The sequence below is a fragment of the Syngnathus acus genome, chromosome 2, assembly GCF_901709675.1.
Source record: "Syngnathus acus chromosome 2, fSynAcu1.2, whole genome shotgun sequence".
NCBI classification, from domain to species: Eukaryota; Metazoa; Chordata; class Actinopteri; order Syngnathiformes; family Syngnathidae; genus Syngnathus; species Syngnathus acus.
The window spans coordinates 1,411,995-1,435,780 of NC_051088.1; the positions used below are offsets into that span (position 1 = coordinate 1,411,995).

The window sequence follows — 23,786 nt, forward strand, 5'->3', positions numbered from 1 at the left end:
GTGTGATGGCGAGTGAGACTAAGACAGGATGATGGGAGAATGAATGATGACGGGCAAAGAATTCATACACGACATTGACTATTGAAACCGCCGCCCAGAGAGATGAACGTTTAACTGCTTGCCAACAGGTGTGCAATGCCGGGCCCTCTCTCGCTCGGGCGGGGCTGTAGCTGCGCGCGGGGTCGGGATGTCCCCGCTTCGGGGGCCGTGTGTGATGGCGAGGCAGACTAAGACAGGATGATGGGAGAATGAATGATGACGGGCAAAGAATTCATACACGACATTGACTATTGAAACCGCCGCCCAGAGAGATGAATGTTTAACTGCTTGCCAACAGGTGTGAAAGAAGCATGCTTGGACTAATCATTGCAATATTATGTGTAACTGTGGGCTTAACGAACGGCTTTTGTAACAATAATTTATGAGAGGAAGGGAGGAATCAGATAAGAGATACGGCTCTGGCTGGGAGTTCAAGGAATTTTCTGGAGCTAGACAATGAGCTGAGTTGGAGCAAGGGGGGTCTGCTCGTGAATTGCAGCACAAATCCAATTGATCTATCATATTGATATTTGGAAATATTGGGCAGTCAAGAGTTGAAAAGAACAAATTAAGACTACATTTGGAACACAGATGCAAGAATTGACTAGAAAACCGTCAGCTAAAATGTAGCTTGAAAACAGAATGATTTTGTAGGACTTAGTACAGTATGCAAAAGAGATCAATGTCACTAGGGGAATTTGATAAACAAAGGTTACTTGGGAATGAATGGCAACTAAATTTGTAGACAATCTTGTGAGTTTGGTGTCCCAGGCTGTCTCTCATAGTGCCCTGGAACTCGATCCCAAGACTCCACCTGCAGCCTTGACCAACAAGATAACGGTCCCTGGCTTTGAGCATTGCAAGAACAAAGAAAGACTGTTTTTGTGCTTGGGGGGAGGCAAGCACTGTTTTCCGGAAGAAAAACATCATGCTAACTCACAAGATGAAAATGGACATTTTGGGAAATCGACTCAATCAAAGAGTGTTGGACAGGTTGGCTCTGAATTGCTAAAGCAGAACTTGAGACAATGAGGTGCTGCGAAAGACACGTGAAACATGAAGTGTCCAACAACTGAACTGAACTCCTTGCTGAGGAGTTACCAAACTTGGTGGGGCTTGTGTCAAAGTGGATGGAAGCTTGCTTGGCACTGAGTTTGACATAACTGAGGAGTTTTGATAATATGGGAATAATGTGTGGAATAGATTCGGATAATACAGATACTAAAACGGTAGGAAACAAGCAGTGGGATCAGATATTTTGGCTCGTCAAACTTAAAAGGAGTTGAAATTTAGCCAAGTAAAATTTTTCAATTGGGAATAAGACATTTGGACCAAACTGAATTCAGTCAAAAGGGGGCTAGGTTGCTCAATGTACCTAATCAATACAATAGTTGTTAGTTAATTACACCTCAGTGGACATTATGTTGTCAGAGAGCTGTGTCCATTAAAAAGAGAGTTAAACTGGCTGTAAGAACTTTTGACCTTTAAATAATTATGCAAAAAAAGCGACAGTTAACATGATAAAGTAAAACATCAGACAAAGTAAAGAGCCAGAGGAATTAGTCTGATTATTCTTTCCTAGCTTTTCGATGAGAATAATTGATTAGGATAATTTTTTTGGGAGCCATCTGTTGCTGCATGCTCCCCCATAACACAGACCCATACTTAGCCTCTCGAGTAGAAATATTTATTGATGATTTTATTGAAACTTGGATTGATGTATTTACGAAAGATTTAATTGGCGAGACTGTCCAAACAGGTAGAATTATTTTTAGGATTCAATGTTTGCTTGCTCACTTACATACTAAATTTGCTTGTTGTGGGATGAGAGTTGAGCTGTAAGGGTGAATGAATGGGCGCCCGTGTGTCTGTGAGTGGGTGGGTGTGTGCGTGCGCAATATGATTGGCCAAGATAGTTTGGAGTTGGGGTGTTGTGATCATGATAGAGGATAAAATTCCTCTCACCTGAAAGTATAGTACAGATTGGAATACCTAGGATTTGATGATTGATCAGGGGCACCACTGACGACAAAATGGTTCAATGCGGAAGGCCCGTTTCAGTCCTATGACCGGACACGACTGGATCAGCGAGTCCAGCTACGATCAGTATGATACTGTGCCGGCACGCTTTGTTGGTCCCTTTTGATCCCTAATGACACGATTTAACACATTGTATGAATGTGTCAAAGGGGGGAGAGTGAGTGTAAATGAGTAAGTAGAATCAATTTGTAAATTATGAGATTCAATGTTTTTTCAAATGTACTTGTTTTTGAAGCCTCAACAGGGCATGTAAGAATTGAACATACAGTGATGGAAGGAGCAGAAGGATCTCGAAAGGAAGGGAGTGAACGAGAGACAACAGCCTGGAATGGATACATTGCGTGGTAACAATTTAGAGATGATAAGGTTGTTTTTTTTTTTAAGACGAACTGCAAACGGTGATGAATCATACAGCTACAAGATAAGCAACAAATATTTAGGTCATTTAATGTAGGAGATAAATAGACCAATTACAAGGAATAGGGAATATGTTTGATAATAAGAATAATAACTAGAAAATGCGGTTTCTGGAGAAATGTGAAGGTGAAGAAACTGAATAACTTCTGGGGGAATGCTGCAGAATGATGTTGGAATGAGTTGAATTACTTGAAAAATGTAGAAATTAGAGGTGAAAAACGAAATTTTGTGAAATTCTGCGGAAATTTTAAACGTGACGTGAAATATTTTAATTTGGCAATTTTGGGAAAGTCGAGAATCTTTCCGAATGTGATTTGAATGTGGTGAATGATATGAATTTCAAACTGGAACAACGTAAATGTGAAATGTTGAATGTGCCATTAAGAATGAATGGGGAAAGATTTGTCGTAAATTTGCAAATTTTGCGAAAATGGAAAAAAACGGAACGAGAAAAATGGAAGCCCTCATCTCGTGAATATTTGGAATACGTCAAAAGTGGAATGGAGTGAATCGGTTGAATTATGTGGAAGTAGTAGAAGGACAGAAAAGTGAAGAGAATAAAATAGAAGAAGAAGAAAGTGAATGGTGTAAAATAACAACTGTGAAGGCCTATTATTAAATATTATGAATATTAAAAGAAATTTAGCAGTTGAACCATGAACCATTTTGGGAAAATGAAGAATGATTTGAACATCAATTGAATTGAACATGAGACATAGATAACAAAGATACACTGAATTTGAATTGGGTTCAAGCACTCCCTCTCGTATTGATGTGTGTGCATATGTCTGTTAATGCCCGAACTGGGCACACCCCTTTTGAGTTGCAGAAAGGTCGCTGTTTTCCTGGACCAATTTCGGCCCTTCCAGTTGCTGATCCGGATGGTGGTAAGCGCGCACACACATCTTAGACCAATTGTCCGGTTTTATGATTCCAGGTTTGCTGAGCACACTGCAGCGGACCCAGATGGGGCCGCCGAGATTCAAATCACCCCAACTATCTGGCTGAAAGTCCTGAAGAGAAAGTGGACAGAGCCTCGGTGGACTGGACCCTTTGCAGTGGTGGAGCGCATATCGCATGTCGTCCGGCTGGCCGGCAAAGGAGACACGTGGTATCATCTATCCCAGTGTGCCCCTGTAAAGGATTCCTGCAAAGATCCAGATCCGCCATCGACAGCGTCCCCACTCCCAATCGAAAAAGAGGCAGAATAATCCTCTTCCCCTTGGTGGCCAGGTAGTCTACCCTGAGCCACTGAAGACAAAGACTGCACAGCAGACGTTTTCAGGTTCCTTCCGGACGGAGCAGAGCTGCAAAAGGGGTAAGAACTGTGCTAACCCTCCACCAGTGGGCGTGCCAAGCCCCCAACGGCTGAACTACTACGAGCAAGTGTTATCTTGGACTGATGTTATTGATAACATTTTGGTCGCCTAAGGCAAAGGGACCGTGTGAGCCTTTTCCTGCATTATAGCATGCCGCAGGTTTTTCACTCACACACTCAAGTTGAACAGGAGAATTGAGGCGAGACCTCCTCCTCACGGCGGTTTCTTGCTGACATTGAAGTTTTTGATCATGTATCACCTTTGCAACCCTCACCCTGTCCTCCCTCATTTACTCTCTTAATGCTAGGTATTTATGCTCTTGCTCTCTTCATCGTTTCTCCACTGGTATAGCTCAAATTACGAACTCCCATCCAATTGGTACAAATTCCCGACGCACATTCTAATGACACCTGGACGGACATCGATACTCTCATGCCTACACCCGCCACTATTCCCCCAACCCTGGCGTGAGCACGTGTATCATCTGTGTTCGTTTTACATGGTTTATGGATGTTGTTGTGTTCCTTGATTCCGCTCTTTGTGACACGGACTGATTACTACTGTAATTGAGAGCCACGAGTTAGATTGACCGGCCGCTTATCAGATGTTCCAATATTCCCGTGTTCATGATACACTTTGTTAGTTTGTCCTTGTTTTTTGGTTGACCTCTGTCGAGGTCAAAAGGGGGACTGAAAAGGGAGCAACAGCAATGGCTAAATGTTTTATATTAATTTTATATTAATTTATACAAACATAGTTGCTCCATCAGAGCACAGACACGGCACACACAGCTTGGTAACTTTTCCATTACACATAAGGCAGAGCTCATTAACGTCATGACACATTTATACAAAACATTCAGTAGATAACAAGACATTCTTATGAGGATATGTTTTTCCTTCTTTTCCCCTCCCCTTCCGTATTCCTGCTTGCGGACAGTATAAAACCTTCTGATCTGGAGTCTGATGTTGTTGGTCTCATCTGCTGAAGTGCACTTGTACTGACTGTCGTGAAGCAACCCAAGATCTTGCAAATAAAGAACCAACTATTACTCCACATCTTTGTTTTCTTTGCTCAACGACGGACATCTTGAACAGAACACAACAGGTTGTATCTCACTGAATCAGAAAAAAGCATATAGAAAACATATTGCACGTCTTTCTAATATGCATATTTCAGGGCCATTTTCGCAATGCTGATGTTTTTTCAATATATTGTGCAGCCCTAATTTGGAGCCTTGCCAATTTCAGTAAGGGGACTCAAGAGGTCACAAAATGACAAAATGATGCGTTGCAACAAAAGAGAAACAGCAGAAAGTGTCAAAATGCTGAATTTGAAACCAGTAACACTGACCTTGGCAAGCTCATTCTGAAGAGCCTCAGCTTCCTCCTCTGTCAGGCCTGGTGAGAGGGGGTTGCCCAAACCTCTCTGCGCCCCTTCCACCGGAAAATCTGCTAGGCTGCTGGAATGTTCCACGGGCAGACCCTTGTTAGGGGAGTTCAAGTTGACATCTGCACCGCAAGAAACAATGAAGGCAACTGTTAAAAATGGAAGCATACACATTCGTTGATTAAAAAATACATATTACCGTATTTTCCGCACCATAAGGCGCTTCCGGGTAAAAAGGCGCAGACTCAATTGTGGGGTCTATTTTGTATTTAATCAACACATAGGGCGCACGGCATTATAGGGCGCATGCATGCCATGAATTACGGTAGACAAAAACACGTCGCGGGAGCAAGACCGTGAGTTCGGCTGTACTTTATTCTACTATTTAACCATGTACTCTACTGTACTCACATGATTGTTAATCGATATTTATACGCAAATCCGTCCAAGTCCTCATCTTCTGTATTCAAATTAACAGTTTAGCAAGTTCGCCATTAAACATGCTAAGTAACCTCTCGTCATTGACTCGTCATTGTCACGTTGCTCTTCTGCAATGATCCTGGCTTTCCAGAATGCTCTAATTGTGCCTCGTAAGCATGTCTCTGACTATGCCATTTTAGAGCGTCCTAATGCTTTGCACAAACTATAGTAATTATTTATCAATGGTGTCAGCGGTACATACTCTATGTGTTACGTACAGCCCTCTGATTGGTTTACCGCCCCGATCTACAAAAAACGTAATGTCCTCCGATTAGTTCATCGGGTCGACATATTACGTCTGTATATTACGTCTCTGTGTGGCAGAAGCCACACAAAACAACTTTACAGATTTGCAGAAACGATATTATTTATTTATCAATGGCGGCAGAGGTACATACTCTACATGTTACGTACAGTATTCTGATTGTTTTTTGCCCCAATCTACGTAAAACGTAATGTCCTCTGATTGGTTCTCTACGTAAAACGTAATATCCTCTGATTGGTTCATTGGGTCTACATATTACACCTGTATATTACGGAAGCCACACAAAACAATTATAAAGAATTTGGAATTCAGTCCACACACAAGACGCACCTTATTAAAAGGCGCACCTTCGTTTTTGGCTTTTAAGTGCGCCTTATGGTGCGGAAAATACGGTAAATATTTTGGAGGCCAATGATTGGTCCGAGACAATGCTTTATTTACACGCTTGTGGCGGATGTCCCATGTCTCCTGTTTTTCGAAACAAAAAAAAATTAAACATCAGCGGTACTTCTTTAACATGTTTGCTTTCGCTTTCACAACCTTCCTTTCATCTTCTTTATTCATTTGATGTATTCTGGCTGAAATAAGCAGCCACAAACCAATCAGCAGTTGCAACAATCCATCGCAGTAACGCACTCTCCATTGTTATTATTCGTGCGTGCGAGCAATGGTCGCTAATAATGTAGTGTGACCAGAAAAAGAGGATACCTTTTTTTGGGAGAGGGTGCTTTTTCTGAGTGGGGGGGGGGGGGGGTCATTTGTGTCGTATGTTATGACACAAATGACATGGTGTCTGTACAGCAATTGCATCTATTGGCCCGAATAACAAAACAACATATAGAGTACAATAACGAAAACATATTTACACTAACAAAAGATGTGTACAATGACATCTGTTAGTTTTATAGTGCTACACTCAGTAAAAAAAAAGACAAACGAAATATGGCCATCGGTGCAGCATTTGAAGATAAAAAAAGGGCTCCTCTTCAGTCCTATTGCGGGGTGCGTTGGCACCTTTATTTGCCACAGACACGTAAGTGCCTGCCTTGCATGTCAAGAACTCAGCTTCATAAGGATCACGACCCTGGCGAAAGCGCGGGAAATGTTTTTATTCAACTCCGTGAACGTGCATTTTCGTTTTGGCATTGCCTGTAAACACTCGTCGCATACTGGCCCACCCTACTTCGTAGCAAAGTGACTAGATTTGAGAAGGGCGTGACTTATTTGCGAACAATACAGAAAAACCTGGAATTGAGTGAAATGGAGCGGCAATTCTATTGACAATGTACTTACTGTACATGTATTATGTTTGAGGCAGTCCAACAAAATTCCGGACGATTTTGAAATTCCCCCTGGACATTTTGTTAGGGCTCAAAAGTTGGACATACCCGGGAAAAAGAGGACGTCTGGTCACCCTACTATAATGTGACGTATGCCGAGTCGTGGAGAAGCACTCTTTTTGAGTGTAGAGTCGAGAAGACCGAAGCAGAGTAGAGTGGAGCAGGGTAGGTACCATCAGTCGGTGGAAATTAGGCTTAACAAGCTATCTCCCTGCTGTGGCAGATTTTTTTATTTTGTGGACATGTATTTGACACCTCTGAGTATAAACTGAAAGCCAGAGTCATGTGTTCAACCTGGCCAAGGACAAAGTAAATTGGCGCTAAACTTGGTTTAAAATCATAGGGAAATAAACGCTCTATGTGGCTGAACTTTTACATCAAACAGTGGAGTGGACCCTCACAGAAGGTACACTTTGAAGAGTCACTTCAGGCTCTCAAATGGAGGATCTCTTACAACGATCTGAAAGTGACGTCAACGTCGAATTCTGTCAGCTGTCAACAAGACGGCCTCGCTTGCAGTGCCAGGAAAACTGCTTTTCAAATGTCACCAAAACAGTTCACATTTGCCTTGAGTTGTTTGCGAGATACAATTTGAACAGGAGACGTAGTGTTTCAACGTCATGTAAATACGAGAAAATGCGCCAAAGTCACTTAACTATACAAAAGCATTCTTTTTTGTAGCATCATTGGTCATATAGCATGTAGCAGCGAGCCAATTCCGTTCTTTTCGGTTCGATACACAAGCGACCAAAATGACACATCTGTAGGCCTTCACACACATCCAACTTTTACATGCACGTTGCAATGCATTAACTTTAGACTTTGACATTTTCTCTCATCGTGTGACATCAATGTAAGATACATGGTAGCCAATTTAGCCCACGGGGAACATTCACGGTTACCTTGGCCGACGGGATCCATTGCGTCAAAAAATTGTCTTTTGAAGTCGTCGTTGACAAACCTTAACTTGCATAGAAAGTCGCCTACTCGGCATTCAGTGCGCCCGTTGCTCCTGTGTGCTCACAAGTGACAACGAAACAGATTTTTTTCCCCTTCTTCTTTGATTTTGAATGTTGGTTGGCAACTCGGGTTGAAGTCCATCGTCGCCCCCTACCGGACAGAAAAGTGGGTCAATCAATAAGCAAGGTTGGATTTCAGAGTCGGAAATTTCAACTGGAATGCTCATCGGCCTGGGAAAGGGGGTTGCAGCCACACGCATTCAAACACACGTACACTGGTCAAACGTGAGAAGTCAGCTAATTGTTTTGAAACGACATATGGAGGAATATAGAGGCATATGGAGGCATACTTTGTACTATTGCAATTTTGCAAATATTATTGCCAACTCACACACCACCACAGCGCAGAAAGACCACCTCACAGATGTAAAAAAAAGTTTCCTTTGGTGGCACATCTACCTCACAGTTCAGAAGTGCTGAGTTGGACTCTGGGTATGACCTTCCTCGTGAAGGTGCTATCACTCTTTTTAGAAACAGATTACTGTTTGAGCCAGTGACAGGCCGGGTTACAGGTGGGTAGGCCTGCTGAAATTCAAAGAAGCACTTGTTTTTGCAAAAACTAATTATTGCTCTAGAATTATTGGTCTCAATAAAAACAACCCTAAATACTTATTTGAAACTGTGGCAAAGCTAACGCAACATCAGCAGACTGCAGCTCAGCTGACAATTTCATGAAATTTTCCACCCAGAAGATTCAGTCCAGAGGCGTAGCCAAGCCGGGGCGAGCCGGGGCGGCGCCCCGGTTAGGACTCCCTGCGCCCCGGTTGAAAAAAAAAAAAAAAATTCGATTCTTCATTTTCATGCCGTTTTTTTCTTTCGGTCTTGCGCGAATGTGCTTGCGCTATTCTATGTGCGCGATGTTATCCATTCACCGTTTGCCTCCCGGACGTTGTTTTAGCGATCAGCGAACGGCGTGGGTGATGTTCGATTTTTTTTCCTGTGGGCGTGCGCCCCTACTGGAAAAATTCCTGGCTACGCCTCTGATTCAGTCCATTTAGGGATGAGATTACGAGGATCGTTCCAAAAACCCAGTCAAGATCTGCGATTACTGGAGTTAATATAAATAAGGCTGACAATCATCTATCTGTCAGCACCCTCACATTTAAAATAATTGTTCCTTGAAAGTCTGGTGACCCTGACGTGATTTCTTCAGAAGGGAAAGTGCATGCTCCAGGAAGGATTCTTCCTTCTCCGCTCTTGCTCAACAATATTGCAGTCCGATCGGCACAAAAGGTAAGGGGGAACCTTTTTTTTCAATAAAATCTCCCAGTTCAGCAATATTGTGGAGTGAAAGCAGAGTAAAATTAAAAATTTATAATTTTAGCTCTGTGTTCAGGAATGGTGGTTGTATATACATTTATGATTGTATAGATGATTTCTTTTTGAAAAGAGAAAGGTGGTGAGGACTTTGTCTGATCAGCGAAGGGCGCTCACACCGCTGGAACTTGTGGGATGTCAATGGCTAGCATATGGGCACCGGAGTGGCCTCAATAGTAGACGCTTAGGGACTTTGTACTGTTGCCTAAGGTCAGGGTCGATTAGATCGGCCAGGCCACCAATACGAGTCAGGGACTCGTGAAAAAAAAAAGAAAAGAAAAAAAAGGTGAAGGCATCGCTGATATACGTAGCAGGACGGATGCCTGGCGACCTCAATAGTGTGACCTTAGAGACTTATATTGTTGTCTAGGGCGAAGGGTAACTGGGTTGACCAGGTCGCTACATAATTGTCGATGTTGATATTGTGCGGAAAGCAGGCTTGGCTGTCAGATGGGACAGCGACGCAGCTGGAGAATTGAGTGATTAGTTGTGGTGCTGCTGTTCATGGGATGGAAGTGATGATTTGTGGTTCATGAAGAACAATAAGTTGATTTGTATAAAATTGTTGATTTTTTTTAATTTGGCATGTGAGTTGGAGTCAGAAAAATGGCTTAACAAGAATTTGATAAAGAATGTATATATACGTATAATTAGCATGAAGGTTGTATCCCATTGTGCGGTGGGGTTAAACTGTAACCATTGTTGTTTTCAAAAGGGTGCGGCTCTAAAGTTTGGGCCAAACGGTCAGGTGGGCACAAATGCATATTTAGGACAGAGGTGGGGGTTGCATTGTGTGACGTGGTGGTGGCGAGGCTCTCCGCACAGCTGCCCCCCCCCCCCCCCATTTGTCATCGGCTGGGAAGATTGTCATCAAAGTCAAAGTCTGCTTTATTGTCAATTTCTTCACATGCCAAGACACACAGAGAGATCGAAATTACGTTCCCACTATCCCACGGTGACAAGACATAGTACACAATATACATACAAATAAACAACACAAAAAATAAAAACAAGAAGGCACAAACTGTGAATAAATAAGAGTGATGAATAAATAATAAATAAACAAATAACAATAAATAAGAGGAGCAAAAATGGAGCAAGTGTGATACAGCAGACAGTCAGAATATAGCGCAAAAGTACAGGACGCTACGCAGAAGGGGGGAGAGAGTTCAGGATCCTAACAGCCTGGAGTATGAAGCGGTTGGTGAGTCTGGTGGTGCGGGAGCGCAGGCTCCTGTACCTCTTCCCAGAGGGCAGAAGAGCAAACAAAGAGTGAGCGGGGTGACACACGTCACTCACAATCGTGGTCGCCTTGCGGGTGGGATGGGAGGTGTAAATGTCCTTCAGGGAGGGGAGTGAAGCACCAATAATCTTACCAGCCGTGTTCACTATGCGCTGCAGGGCCTTCATGTTGTATTCAGTGCAGCTAGCACCCCAAACAGCGATACAAATGGAGAGGACGCTCTCAATGGTGCCACGGTAGAATGTAGTCATGACGGCCGGAGGAGCACTTGCTCGCCTGAGTTTCCGCAGGAAGTACAGGCGGCGCTGAGCTTTCTTCGCCAGTGATGCGGTGTTGGTGGACCAGGAGAGGTCCTCACTGATGTCATGATGATGTCATGTCTATGTTGTGGGCCCGTGTGTTATCTATGTTTGTCTTTGTGTACCAGTTTGTCATAGATGATGGAATTGGGCTAAAATGGTGCAAGAAAACGGTGTGCTAGACAATGGTTTATCGGATTTGCATTGTTAAATGTAAAAATTAGAAATTATAGAATAATCTGAGGTTTGTGGGCAGAAACTGGTCCAACGAGGAGAGTGCCCAGCCCTCATAAAAAATGTGAGAGTAAGAGAGAACATACGTTGTAGAATTGGATAAAATTAAATTGTGATTGCAGATGTTACATTTAGGAGGAATTATTGATCGATTAGACTATACAAGGTGGTAACATGTAAGAATAAGTCAAAGATTTGAATCACTTAGAGTTAAAAACAACAAATAAAAACGACATTGCATGGGGCACTTTTTATTAAAAGAACACCAAGTAAAGTATTAAGTAGGGGGCATTCGTGATTGGGATTAAATTTAGGATAAAATTAGGTCAATGATTAGAAATCAATGGTGCTCTACACAAAAAGGCTAAAATTTTAACGAGGGAATATTTGGAGTACTGTGTTGGTCTACATATGTCATGGTCCTAGTTTATGTGGTTTTGATTGTGGTTTGGGTTTATTTTGTTTATTGTTAGGTTTTCCTTGTGTTCTTGGGTTAGGGTTCAGGTGTTCCTTGTTATTCTCTTATCCCCTGCATTGTAAATATCTTCTTTATGCAGATAGGTTAACAGGCTAGGAATTTAGTGAGGAGATAATTGATCAATTGATGGGGGTTAATAATTGTCCAAATTCTAGTCACATGTTTTGAGGGACCACAACAACAACATTATATTTAATTTGCAGGCCATTATTTAGTATGTGATGACAGTGTCTAGATAAGTAGACTGTTTTATCAAAAAATGTGAGAGTGAAGGAGGTTTGATTTGTAATCTGGCATTTGGGTGCCACTTTTAAGAGTCTGTGCAGGAGCATAGATTGTTTTTGTTTGTTTGTTTATCTCGGTGCAGTAAGGATATAGCAATTTTGAAAGACTTAAAATTAAAAGCAAAATTACATTTTAATTCTGACATATGCCAGCTAACATGAGGATGGCAAATAAATAAATGAATTCTAAATTCTATAAATGACTAGCTCAAATGTGGCATGTGTTTTAAATTGGGCGATAAGACATTCACTTTCAAGCACTATCCTTTAGCGCTGCTGACAATAATAACTTATGAGATGTTAAATCAAGGAGGAGTGTCATATTTGGAACACAGGCGCTGTATGACCTATAGATTGAACAATAACATTTGCTGCATATACAACCATGTTGGTAGAATGTTAAATTACATTACAGTTTATTACAAAGGATTTCGGAACTTTATTTGATGATAAACACTGGAACGAGGATTTTAGCCGTGTTAATGGGTAGGGTGGATGGATTACTCAGAAGGGAAAAAAAAGCATTTGATAAGGGCGGCTTGATAGTAAGATGATGAGTGTGCGCAACTGATAGGATACAAAATGTTAATAGGAAGATTTGGGGTGTAAGGAACAAATACTACACAGGAAGACTGATAACACGAAGATAGTTTTGTGAAATTTGTGTCCCAGTGTGTTCTGCCCTAGCGCGTGGCACAATTCCTGAACTGAGTCCTCTTACTCCACTGGCTGTCTCAAAATCAAGAGAGGACTGTCCCTGGTCATGAGACACCTTTGACCTTTGGGAGAACAACAGGAACTATTATCATGCTTGAAGGGGGCAAGCACAGCTCTTCACAGGACAAGAACCATACAGTTGGTGGAATACACACAGTTGCAGATCAAAAAGAAAATGGACTGAAAGAACAAAGAAAAGATGGACGCATTTGAGAGTGGCGGACGGTCCAGCCCTGAATAATCATCATGAGAATCTAAGAGGAGAGGCTGCTAAAGACTTGCACGAGTCACATGAAGTCAAACTGGACACATTGCTAAAGACTGCTGAAGCATTACAAAGTTGGTGGAGTATTGGACAAAAGGGATGGAAGTGTGTTTGGGTGCTGGGGCGGACATAACTGAGGAGTTTTGATAAAAGAGGGAATAATAAGGCTGCTTATTGACACTAAAATGGGGATAAAAAACAAAATACATAGATATGGACAGTGAAGATACACTAATAATAACAAATCATGACAGCGTGATCAGAATCTTTGCAAAGTGGACATTGATCGATAGAAATTAAATCATTTGAATCATGAAATTTTTATATGTAACATAGCATTTCAAAGACATGATGAACTTGGGAAACAGAACCGCACCGCACTCGGGCGGCGACTTGGGGAACCGAACCGCACCGCACTCGGGCGGCGACTTGTGGAACCGAACCGCACTCGGGCGGCGACGAGAGGAACCGAACCGCACTCGGGCGGCGACGAGGAGAACCGAACCGCACTCGGGCGGCCACTTGGGGAACAGAACTGCACGCAGCGGCGGTCAGGGGCCCAGGGCCACAATCGCGGCACACACTGGGGGCCTGACGCGCAATCGGCAGCAACTTGGGGGACAGAACTGCACGCAGCGGCGGTCAGGGACCCAGGGCCACAATCGCGGCACACACTGGGGGCCTGACGCGCAATCGGCAGCAACTTGCGGGACAGAACTGCACGCAGCGGCGGTCAGGGGCCCAGGGCCACAATCGCGGCACACATGGGGGCCTGACGCGCAATCGGCAGCAACTTGGGGAACAGAACCGCTGACGGCGGCCACTCAGGGACAGAACCGCAAACGGCGGCAACCTGGGGCACAGAACCGCTCTCGGGCGGCGACTTGGGGGACAGAACCGCACTCGGGCGGCGACTTGGGGACAGAACCGCACTCGGGCGGCGACAAGGGGAACCGAACCGCACTCGGGCGGCGACGAGGGGAACCGAACCGCACTCGGGCGGCGACGAGGGGAACCGAACCGCACTCGGGCGGCAACTCACGCAAAACCCGCACTCGGGCGGCAAAAAGAAAAAATCCTCACCGCAATCAGCGGCACTCGAGAGTCCGGACCGCGATCAGCAGCATTCGTAAGGCGGAGCTGTGGCAGCAGCAAGAGCCACCACGCGCCGCAGCAGTGGGACGATCGCGGGTCCGGTGCAGCTGGCTTGAAGCCGGGCGACGTCACAGGGCCCTGCGACGCTGGGGTGGAGCCCGATGGCGACCGCGAGTCTGATGACGCCGGGAGGCACTCCGATGGCGGCCGCGGGTCCGGCGTCGCGGCAGTGGAGTCCGATCGCGGCCGCGAAGCTGCTGTCGCCAGGAGCACTCCGATGGCGACCGCGAGTCTGATGACGCCGGGAGGCACTCCGATGGCGGCCGCGGGTCCGGTGTCGCTGGAGCGAAGTCCGATGGCGCTGGAACCTGCTCGGACGATGGACGTGGATCGGGCGTCGCAGTGGGAGCTGGTGGTGGAGGGAGGTCCAAGCGCTGGTCGCTGTAGTGGTCGGAGCATTCTGTCATGGATTCGGGGTGTGGTAATGGAGCAGGGCGACCAAGTGCAGCTTGGACCAGGGTTTATTGACGAACTCAAAAGACAAACTCGGCAAACTAACATAACTTACTGACAAAATCAATAACAGGAACCGAACAGAGACGTGAGACAAAACAGACAGGGTGGCCTTCCATGACAGCAGCAAATGCATGCAGGCAATGCTCCGACAGGGAGTGATATACAAACTGAACTTAAATACAACACAGGTAACAAGAGGCAGGTGAGTATGATTACACTAATCACAGGCACACAGGAAGGGAGGGGCGAGCACACAGACACACAGAGACGATGACAATCTACACACATAACCAAACTGGGGACGAGACCTGACATCACGGAGGATTAACATTGATAATTAGAATTTGTAATTTCTGTAGAAATTGTGTGTGAAGGCGAAGAGGCTGAATAAAAATTCAGGGAATGCTACAAAATTATGTTTAAATTTGGAACGTGTTGAATTGGTCAGAAAATGTATGAAAATATAGAAAGAATTTTGTAAAATTGGGCGTGAATTTTAAAGTTGAAGATTTGAAATTTTTAATAAGTGGGAAGTTTTGGAATAGGTAGGCATATGATGAACAGTTAAAAAAGAAAACAGAAACTAGAAGAAATTAGAAGGGAAAAATTAAATTTTGCAAAATGTTACCGCAATGTTAAAAGTGAAAATGTGAAATTTTAATCTAGGAAGTGAAAGAAGGTGAATTGGAGGAATTATGTCGAAGAAAATGAGAAATGTTGAATGTGCCATGAAGAATTAATGGTGAAATTTTGGCTTAAAATTTGTAAATTTCTGGAAAACCGTACATACTATTTGGAATATTTGGCATGAATATTTGGAATGCGTTAAAAGTGTAATGGAGTAAATCAGATGAATTATGTGGAAGTAGTTAAGATAAAAATAAAATAAAAGGCAGAAGAATGCAGAAGAAGTTGAATAATAATAAAGTCAACTCAAGTTTATTTCTATAGCCCACAAGCAAGTCTCAAAGGGCTTCAAATGTACAGAAATTGACAATTTAAAGTGCAGGGATAACGTGTGAGGGCCACAATGATGATCATGACAGCAAAAATATTTCTTATTGGTTTTTATAGGTACAAAGGGGGAACGTGGAAGAAGGTTTTCAAAATTTGTGATATAGCGTGACTCCATTATCAAGAGTAAGCATGTCTTTTTAATTCTAAGAATTGGCATCAACAAAAATGAGAACGATAATCTTCAAGGTGATAGTCAAGTCAAGTCAAGTCAAGTTTATTTGTATAGCCCTAAATCACAAGCAGTCTCAAAGGGCTTCACATAGACAAAAATTGACAATTATTCTCAAAGCATCCCCTGATCTTAAACTCCCAAAAGGGCAAGGAAAAACTCAAAAACCCCTGCCAGGGGAAAATGAGAAACCTTGAGAAGGGACCACATATGGAAGGATCCCCCTTTCAGGATCACCAGGTTGTAATGGATGCAGAGAGGGCACAAATAATACATAATATGAAAATCAAAAAAGTGGATGTCCAAGTCAGAGCGAAGGGCTGCCGGAGGAGCCCTCTACTATCCTGGCAGTGGAGGTTGAGCTGCAGATCCCCCAACCTGAATTGGCCCACGAGAATCCAGATAGCCGCTGTCAGCTTGGGTGCCACCTAACCACCTCCCCGGCCGGGGAGGGGGGGTGAGAGAAAACAAAACAAACTCCGGCCGAATCGGCCACTACAGGTTAGTTAAAGGCCATGTCATAGAAATGTGTCTTTAAACGTGTCTTAAATGTTTCTACTGAGGTAGCAGTCCTAATATCCATTGGGAGGGCATTCCAAAGCTCTGGAGCCCGGATAGAAAATGCTCTAGACCCTGCAGACACTTTCTTGGCCCTCGGTGTCGCTAAAAGGGTAGCGTTTTGCGAACGAAGGTTACGAGACGGAACATAAGGAACAACTAGGTCGACGAGATACGAAGGCGCTAAGCCATGCAGTGATTTATAGGTTAATAGAAGAACCTTGAAGTCACATCTTAAATGGACCGGGAGCCAATGTAAGTTGGCTAATATTGGGGTAATGTGATCAAATTTTCTTGTCCGTGAGAGCAGCCTTGCAGCAGCATTTTGTACTAACTGTAGACTTTTGATGCGGGACTTAGGAAGACCAGAGAATAGTACATTACAGTAGTCCAGGCGCGACATGATGAACGCATGTATAATAGTTTCCGCATCACCGGTCGAGAGGATCGGACGAATCTTAGCAATATTACGAAGGTGAAAAAACGCAATTCTGGTTATATTCTTAATGTGCTTTTGAAAGGAGAGCGTTCGGTCAAATATTACCCCGAGATTAGTTACAGTATCGCTCTGAGTGATAGTACGGTTATCTATAGTTCTAGTGGTTTCCTTGAACAAGTGTTGAAAACGAGTTGGACCAATTATCAACATCTCAGTTTTATCTGGGTTAAGACGAAGGAAGTTGAGAGACATCCATTGCTTGATCTCCGCAAGGCATGCCTCAAGATTACAACAATCCTGCGGATCTGTCATCGATAACGGCATATATCGGCATAAATCCAAGATGGCGGCGTCCCAGTTGGCCGCGGCCGCTACGGGTCTCAGCAATCGACGAGGATTTTCACAAAATATGTCGCCTAGGACACTACAAACAACACAAAGTTTAGTTTATCCATCCAGTAGATTAGTGTATGATCGCCAGCGCCTGCTGGAGGTACGGTCATCGAGTGTTTTCGGACTCGTAGCCACAACTACCCTAGTCTGTTTGCGTAGCCTCGGAGTGCTTAGGGCGCTAGCCCCAGAAGCTCACGACGCAGCGGGCTCGCCGGGCAGCACACGCCGGAGGAGGAGTAAGCGTAGGCGGTGTGACCGGCGGCGAAAGCGCGGCTGTCGAGGTGGGCTAACGGCTAAGCTTAGAGCTAACCCCTACAAACCGCCGCTTCCATCCATCTTCCTCTCCAACGTCCGCTCACTGGATAATAAAATGGACCATCTAAAACTGGAACTCTCTTCAAAGAGGGAAGTTAGAAACTGCTGCGCTCTCATCCTGACGGAGACATGGCTGAACTCATCAATGCCGGACAACGCCGTTAGCCTGGAGGGGCTCGCTACATTCCGCGCCGACAGAAACAGCGAGCTAAGCGGTAAATCCCGAGGAGGTGGGCTGTGTGTCTACATCAACAACAACTGGTGCAAAAATGCTAGATCTGTCGCCAGCTTCTGCTCTTCGGACATCGAGCTTTTGACTGTTAACTGCAGACCCTTCTACCTGCCCAGAGAGTTTACTGTTGTTAGCATCACGGCTGTGTACGTGCCTCCTAGCGCTAACACTAAAGAGGCCATGAGGGTTCTCTATCGGACAATCAGTGAGCTGCAATCCACACACACAGAGGGGGTTTTCATCATTGCTGGGGACTTCAACCAGGCTAGCATGAAGACTATTCTCCCTCATTTTTACCAACACGTGGATTTTCCAACTCGGGGAGAGAACACTCTGGACTTGGTTTACACCAGTATAAAGGATGCATTCAGAGCAGCCCCCCGCCCCACCTCGGCTCTTCAGACCACCTATCTGTTATGCTAACCCCTGCATACAGGCCCCTGCTGATCAGAGCAAAACCCACAGTGAAGCAGGTGAGGGTGTGGTCTGAGGGGGCCATGGAGGCACTCCAGGACTGCTTTGAGTGCTCTGACTGGGACATGTTCAAATCAGCAGCAACATATGACAATCAGATCGACATTGATGAGTACGCCATGACTGTGTCAGCCTACATCAACAAATGCTCCGAGGACGTCAGCACCACTAAGAACATCATCACCCGAGCCAACCAACGACCCTGGATGACTGAGGATGTACGTCATACGCTACGAGCACGGAACTCAGCCTTCAAGTCTGGCGACAAGGAGGCACTGAGGACAGCGAGAGCCAACTTGAACCGTGCCATCAGGCTAGCGAAGCGAAGCCACAGTCGGAAAATTCAGGATTTTTTCCACGACGCCAATAACACCAGGAGTATGTGGCAAGGCATACGGGCGATCACGGACTACAACTTACCCTCCCCCCCGGTGGGTGAGGTTGATGCTGACTTCCTAAATGGTCTAAATAACTTCTTTGGGCGTTTTGAGGCACTAAACAGCACTCCTTCAGTTAAAACTGTTCCCCACCAGGAAGAGGAGGCCCTCTGCCTTGACTCAGCCGACGTGTGGAAGACTCTGAGAAGAGTCAACCCACGTAAGGCCCCAGGCCCCGACAACATACCTGGGCGGGTGTTCAAGGAATGTGCAGGCCAGCTGGCTGGTGTCATCACAGACATTTTTAACATCTCGCTGGACCAAGCCAAAGTGCCAGTGTGCTTCAAGGCTGCCTCCATCATTCCGGTGCCGAAGAAACCTCAAATCACCTCATGGAATGACTACAGACCTGTGGCACTGACTCCCATCATGATGAAGTGCTTCGAAAGGCTGCTCAAAGATCACATCGTCTCCAGACTCCCCCCAACATTCGATCCGTTCCAGTTTGCCTACCGGCAGAACCGCTCCACTGAGGATGCCATCTCCTCCGTTCTTCACCTGAGCCTGGCTCACCTGGAGGAGAGGAACACCCACGTGCGGTTGCTATTCCTGGACTTCAGCTCAGCGTTTAACACCATCATTCCACAACATCTGGTGGAAAAACTGGAACACCTGGGCTTCAGCACCCCCCTTCGGAACTGGCTGCTAGACTTCCTCACCAACAGACCTCAGTCAGTCCGGGTCGGACAGAACACCTCAGATGTCATCACCCTCAGCACAGGCTCCCCTCAGGGCTGCGTCCTGAGCCCCCTGCTGTTCACCCTGATGACACACGACTGCGCCCCCAGGTTCACCACCAATCACATCGTGAAGTTTGCAGACGACACAACGGTGGTGGGCCTCATCAGGGACAACAACGACCTGGACTACAGAGAGGAGGTGGAGCAGTTGGTGGGCTGGTGCAGAGAAAATAGCCTGATCCTGAATGTGGAGAAGACGAAGGAGATCATCGTCGACTTCAGGAAGAACCAGCCTCACCACGCTCCACTGATCATCAACAGCTCAGCTGTGGAGGTGGTCAGCAGCACTAAATTCCTGGGAGTCCACATCACAGACGACCTCACCTGGACTGTGAACACCACAACACTGGTCAAGAGGGCACAGAAGCGCTTGTACTTCCTGCGGAGGATGAGGAGAGCCCACCTGCCCCCACCCATCATGAGGACGTTCTACCGAAGCACCATAGAGAGCATTCTGACAAGCTGTCTCTCGGTGTGGTGTGGAGGTTGCAGCGCCTCCGATTGGAAGAACCTGAGGAGAGTGGTGAGGACAGCAGAGAGGATCATCGGGGCTCCTCTTCCCTCCATTCAGGACTTGTCATCCCAGCGCTGCGTGTCCCGAGCCCGTAATATTATCAGTGACCCATCACACCCCCACCATGGACTGTTCTCCCTGCTGCCCTCTGGGAAGAGGTTTCGCAGCATCCGCTGCAGGTCCACCAGGTTCTGCAATAGTTTTTTCCCTGCTGTCGTCAGACTGTTGAACATTCAAACGTAGCATTCCTCTGCACACTTGTAAATACTGCTTTTGTCTCCTGCACTGTTTACATACTTTATCACTGCTGCACTTTGTACTTTATAATTATCTTATTTCATATTTTTATATAGAATGTCACTTTTTTTTTTAACCAGCCGAAATACCACTACATTGTTGAAAGCCGTATGCAACGGAATTTCGTTTTGTACACACCTAGTGTTGACAAAATGACAATAAAGTTCTGTCTATGTCTAAGTCTAAGTCTCTAAGTCATATAAAATTGGGTGTCATCCGCGTAGCATTGAAAACTAATATTATATTTACGTATTATGTCCCCAAGCGGAATCATATAAATATTAAATAGAATTGGTCCGAGAACCGATCCCTGTGGGACACCACACGTAACATTATAGAGCTCAGAGGACGCATTGCCATGGACCACTCGGTGCGTCCTATTTGATAGATAGGAATGGAACCAGCCTAGTGCTGACCCTGAAATACCAACACAACTTTTAAGACGCCCTAATAAAATATCAAAGTCTACAGTGTCGAAGGCAGCACTAAGATCGAGCAGTAACAGTACAGATGAAGTGTTTGAATCCATAGCTATGAGGAGATCGTTAGTCACTTTAGCAAGTGCTGTCTCGGTGGAATGATTAGCTCTAAAACCAGACTGAAAAGAGTCATATCGATTATTGGCGACCATGTAAACAATAAGCTGCTGTGCTACTACTTTTTCAAGAAGTTTTGCTATGAATGGGAGGTTTGAAACTGGCCTATAATTACTGAGACAGTCCGGGTCAAGATTTGGTCGCTTAAGTAACGGTTTAATGATAGCGGTTTTAAAGGCTGTTGGCACTATCCCAGAGGAGACAGACAGCTTGATTATATTTAAGACAGACGGTCCTAAAATTTGAAATAATTCTTTAAGTAGTTTGGCTGGAAGAGGGTCGAGCAAACATGTTGTTTGTTTAGCCGCACTAACCATTTGTGTAAGCCTTTCAAGGGACACGCTATTAAGAGTTGAGAGGGTTGTTGCATGATCATCAGCGTTGGTAAACGGCGGGCTCGACCGAGCGATTGGAATGGTATTCTTGATCTCGTCCCTAATGGACTCAATCTTTTGAGCAAAAAATTTCATGAACTCGTCAGCTGAGTGGAAGGAATTATCGGGGGTCGGCTGGCGTAGAGTCAGCTTTGCCACTGTATCAAATAGGTGTTTCGGATTGTTTTTATTGAGATTAATAACTTGCGAAAAATACCGAGTTTTTGCTAAAATAAGCGCATCTTTATATTTCAGGAGGCTATCCTGCCATGCCTGATGGAAAACCTCAAGTTTGGTTAGACGCCATCTGCGCTCATGCTTTCTACATAATTGCTTAAGCGTACGCGTTTCGTCTGTGAACCACGGAGTAGGCAATCTACGGCGAGTTTTCAGACATAACGGCGCCACAGAGTCAATGGCATTTAACAATGTCGCATTGAATTCATTTGTAAGATTATCAACAGAGCCGGTGTATGCGGGAAATATAGCGGTTGCCGGCGACAGTAACTCAGATAGCGCAGTTGCAGTCATGGAGTTAAAATTACGGCTCCTATAATTCCGATTGCTCTCTTGTCTTTGACAAGAAACTAGAATTTCAAATTTTATTAAGTAATGATCAGACAAAACAGTAGTGTATGGCAGTACTGCTATATTTGAGGTTGCAAGTCCTCGGGATAATACCAGATCTATGGTATTTCCATTCTTATGCGTTGCTGCCTGTACGGCTTGCGTAAAACCAAACATATCAGTTAAAGTCTGAAACGCCAAAGTAAGTGGCTCTGACGGTAAATTCATGTGGATGTTGAAATCGCCCATGATAATTATATTATCCGCATTGGTTACTAGATCAGCCACGAATTCTGAAAATTCATCCAGGAAGCCAGACTAAGCCCCGGGTGGACGGTAAATAACAGCAAGATAAAATGACGGTAAAGCGGTGGATCGGACAGTGAGAACTTCAAATGTTTTAAATACGTTGATCGAACGAGGCCTAAGTCTAAGCTCAGAATTCGAGATGAGGGCGACACCCCCACCCTTTTTTCGAGGACGCGCCACATGCGAGCTCACAAAATTTGGAGGCGAGGCCTCGTTAAGCGGCAGCAGTTCATTAGGTTTTAACCAGGTCTCGCAGAGACCAAAAACGTTTAGATTATGTTCCGTGATGAGGTCATTAACGAGAACTGCTTTTGTATGAAGCGATCTAATATGCATAAAACCGAGTTTAAGCGTAATCGGTCGATCAGGGTGCGTATCTATCGAAGGATATTTAAACGAGATGCGAGTAAGATTGTGTTCTCTAGGCCTAACATCACCTCTCGAATGTTTGTTAGCGCGGCGGGACGATACGACCGTGGGAATCTGATAGTAAATATTTGTTACACATGTAAAATTATCTGAAACAGGCACCGTTTCATCAGCAAAACCGGTCGGGGTGGAGTGATTGGATTTGTCTACTACCCCAGTAGAAAGTGTGTTTATGTGTACTGTAGCACTATTCAAACTGTCACGCTCTAGTCTACACGAGGAGCTATGTGCATGCTGGAAGTCTAGCCTAGCGCTAGTTAACTTTAGCTTAACAGACTCCAAACCCATCCTGACAGGTGGTCTAATCACCTGTGCCCCGGCCTGCTCTAAAGTGACCTGTCATGTGTGGATAGTGTAAGTGGCAGGAGGAAGCGGTGTATATTGTTTTTTAAACATTATTTTTAGTATCATTATTTTTTAGGAGGAGGGTCAGTAATGCTTGTGAGGAGATGAATGAAGGAACAAGGTAACAGTAAAAGGGAGTGCTTTATAAATTTTTGTTTCTTTGCCAGAGGTAGTTATTTGGAGGGATGAATTTAGACTGAAAGCAAAATGGAACTGTTTAGTGGAAGAAATATGGGAAGGTGGAAATATTGAAGTTACAGCTCAACACAAAGTGTCAAATAGTCTAAGTGTGAGACGTGAGCAAACTAAATGGGGAGTCAAATCATGTTCCAGCATTATGCATATTGGCAAGCGATGAGAGGACAGGAGATCAGACAATTAGATATTAATTTTGGATTTAAAATAAAAAAGGGAAATTTTAATTGAGGAGAAAATTTTGCGTGGGAAGGGTTCCTTTTACAATTTATTATTGTATGTTTTTTGTGTGTTGTGGGATGACAGTTTGTCTGAAATGGTGTATGAATGTCAAGTCTGTGCTTGTGGTGTGGTGTTTGTGTATTGTGAATGGTTAAAGTGATTAAAAGTTGGGGTGATGTGATCACAGCAGAGGATAACATTCCTCTCACCTGAAAAATATAAAGATACTACAGATTTGAAAAAGCAAGATTGATCAGGGCTAATTTTGGACTAAATATGGGTTTAGGATTACTCTGGGGCACCATTGACAACAAAAGACTTCAATGGAGAAGGCCCATTTCAAGATTCTCACCAGACGTGACTATACCAGCATTGACAATCAAGACTCTGAGCCAAGACAGTGTATGA

The 23,786-nt window shown here is 44.6% G+C and overlaps 1 protein-coding gene and 3 long non-coding RNA genes across 10 annotated transcripts in view; 2 read left to right on the forward strand and 2 right to left on the reverse strand.

The window, feature by feature from the left end:
- Window positions 1-8,370, reverse strand: part of LOC119119502 (tumor protein D54-like) — a 106,411-nt gene extending 98,041 nt beyond the window's left edge. For 2 of the 7 annotated variants that reach the window (XM_037245938.1, XM_037245937.1), the window contains exons 1-2: window positions 8,192-8,370; window positions 5,169-5,326 (exon numbers count right to left, since the gene is read on the reverse strand). In XM_037245938.1, coding sequence (XP_037101833.1) covers window positions 5,169-5,326; window positions 8,192-8,210 — 177 coding nt within the window. In that variant the 5' untranslated portion in view covers window positions 8,211-8,370. The remainder of the gene's footprint in view (window positions 1-5,168; window positions 5,327-8,191) is intronic. The other 5 variants (XM_037245940.1, XM_037245939.1, XM_037245943.1 and 2 more) reach the window with 3 other exon arrangements.
- LOC119119525 lies at window positions 2,622-15,139 on the forward strand. Its single transcript, XR_005097320.1, has 3 exons — window positions 2,622-2,724; window positions 14,909-14,911; window positions 15,116-15,139. It is a non-coding gene; the product is annotated as an uncharacterized LOC119119525 (long non-coding RNA).
- Window positions 11,237-12,673, forward strand: LOC119119544. Its single transcript, XR_005097338.1, has 2 exons — window positions 11,237-11,747; window positions 11,906-12,673. It is a non-coding gene; the product is annotated as an uncharacterized LOC119119544 (long non-coding RNA).
- Window positions 13,050-23,164, reverse strand: LOC119119538. The gene is made up of 3 exons (XR_005097332.1): window positions 23,080-23,164; window positions 19,430-19,432; window positions 13,050-13,060 (listed from the first exon to the last, which is right to left on the reverse strand). It is a non-coding gene; the product is annotated as an uncharacterized LOC119119538 (long non-coding RNA).
- Window positions 23,165-23,786: the final 622 nt, after the last annotated feature.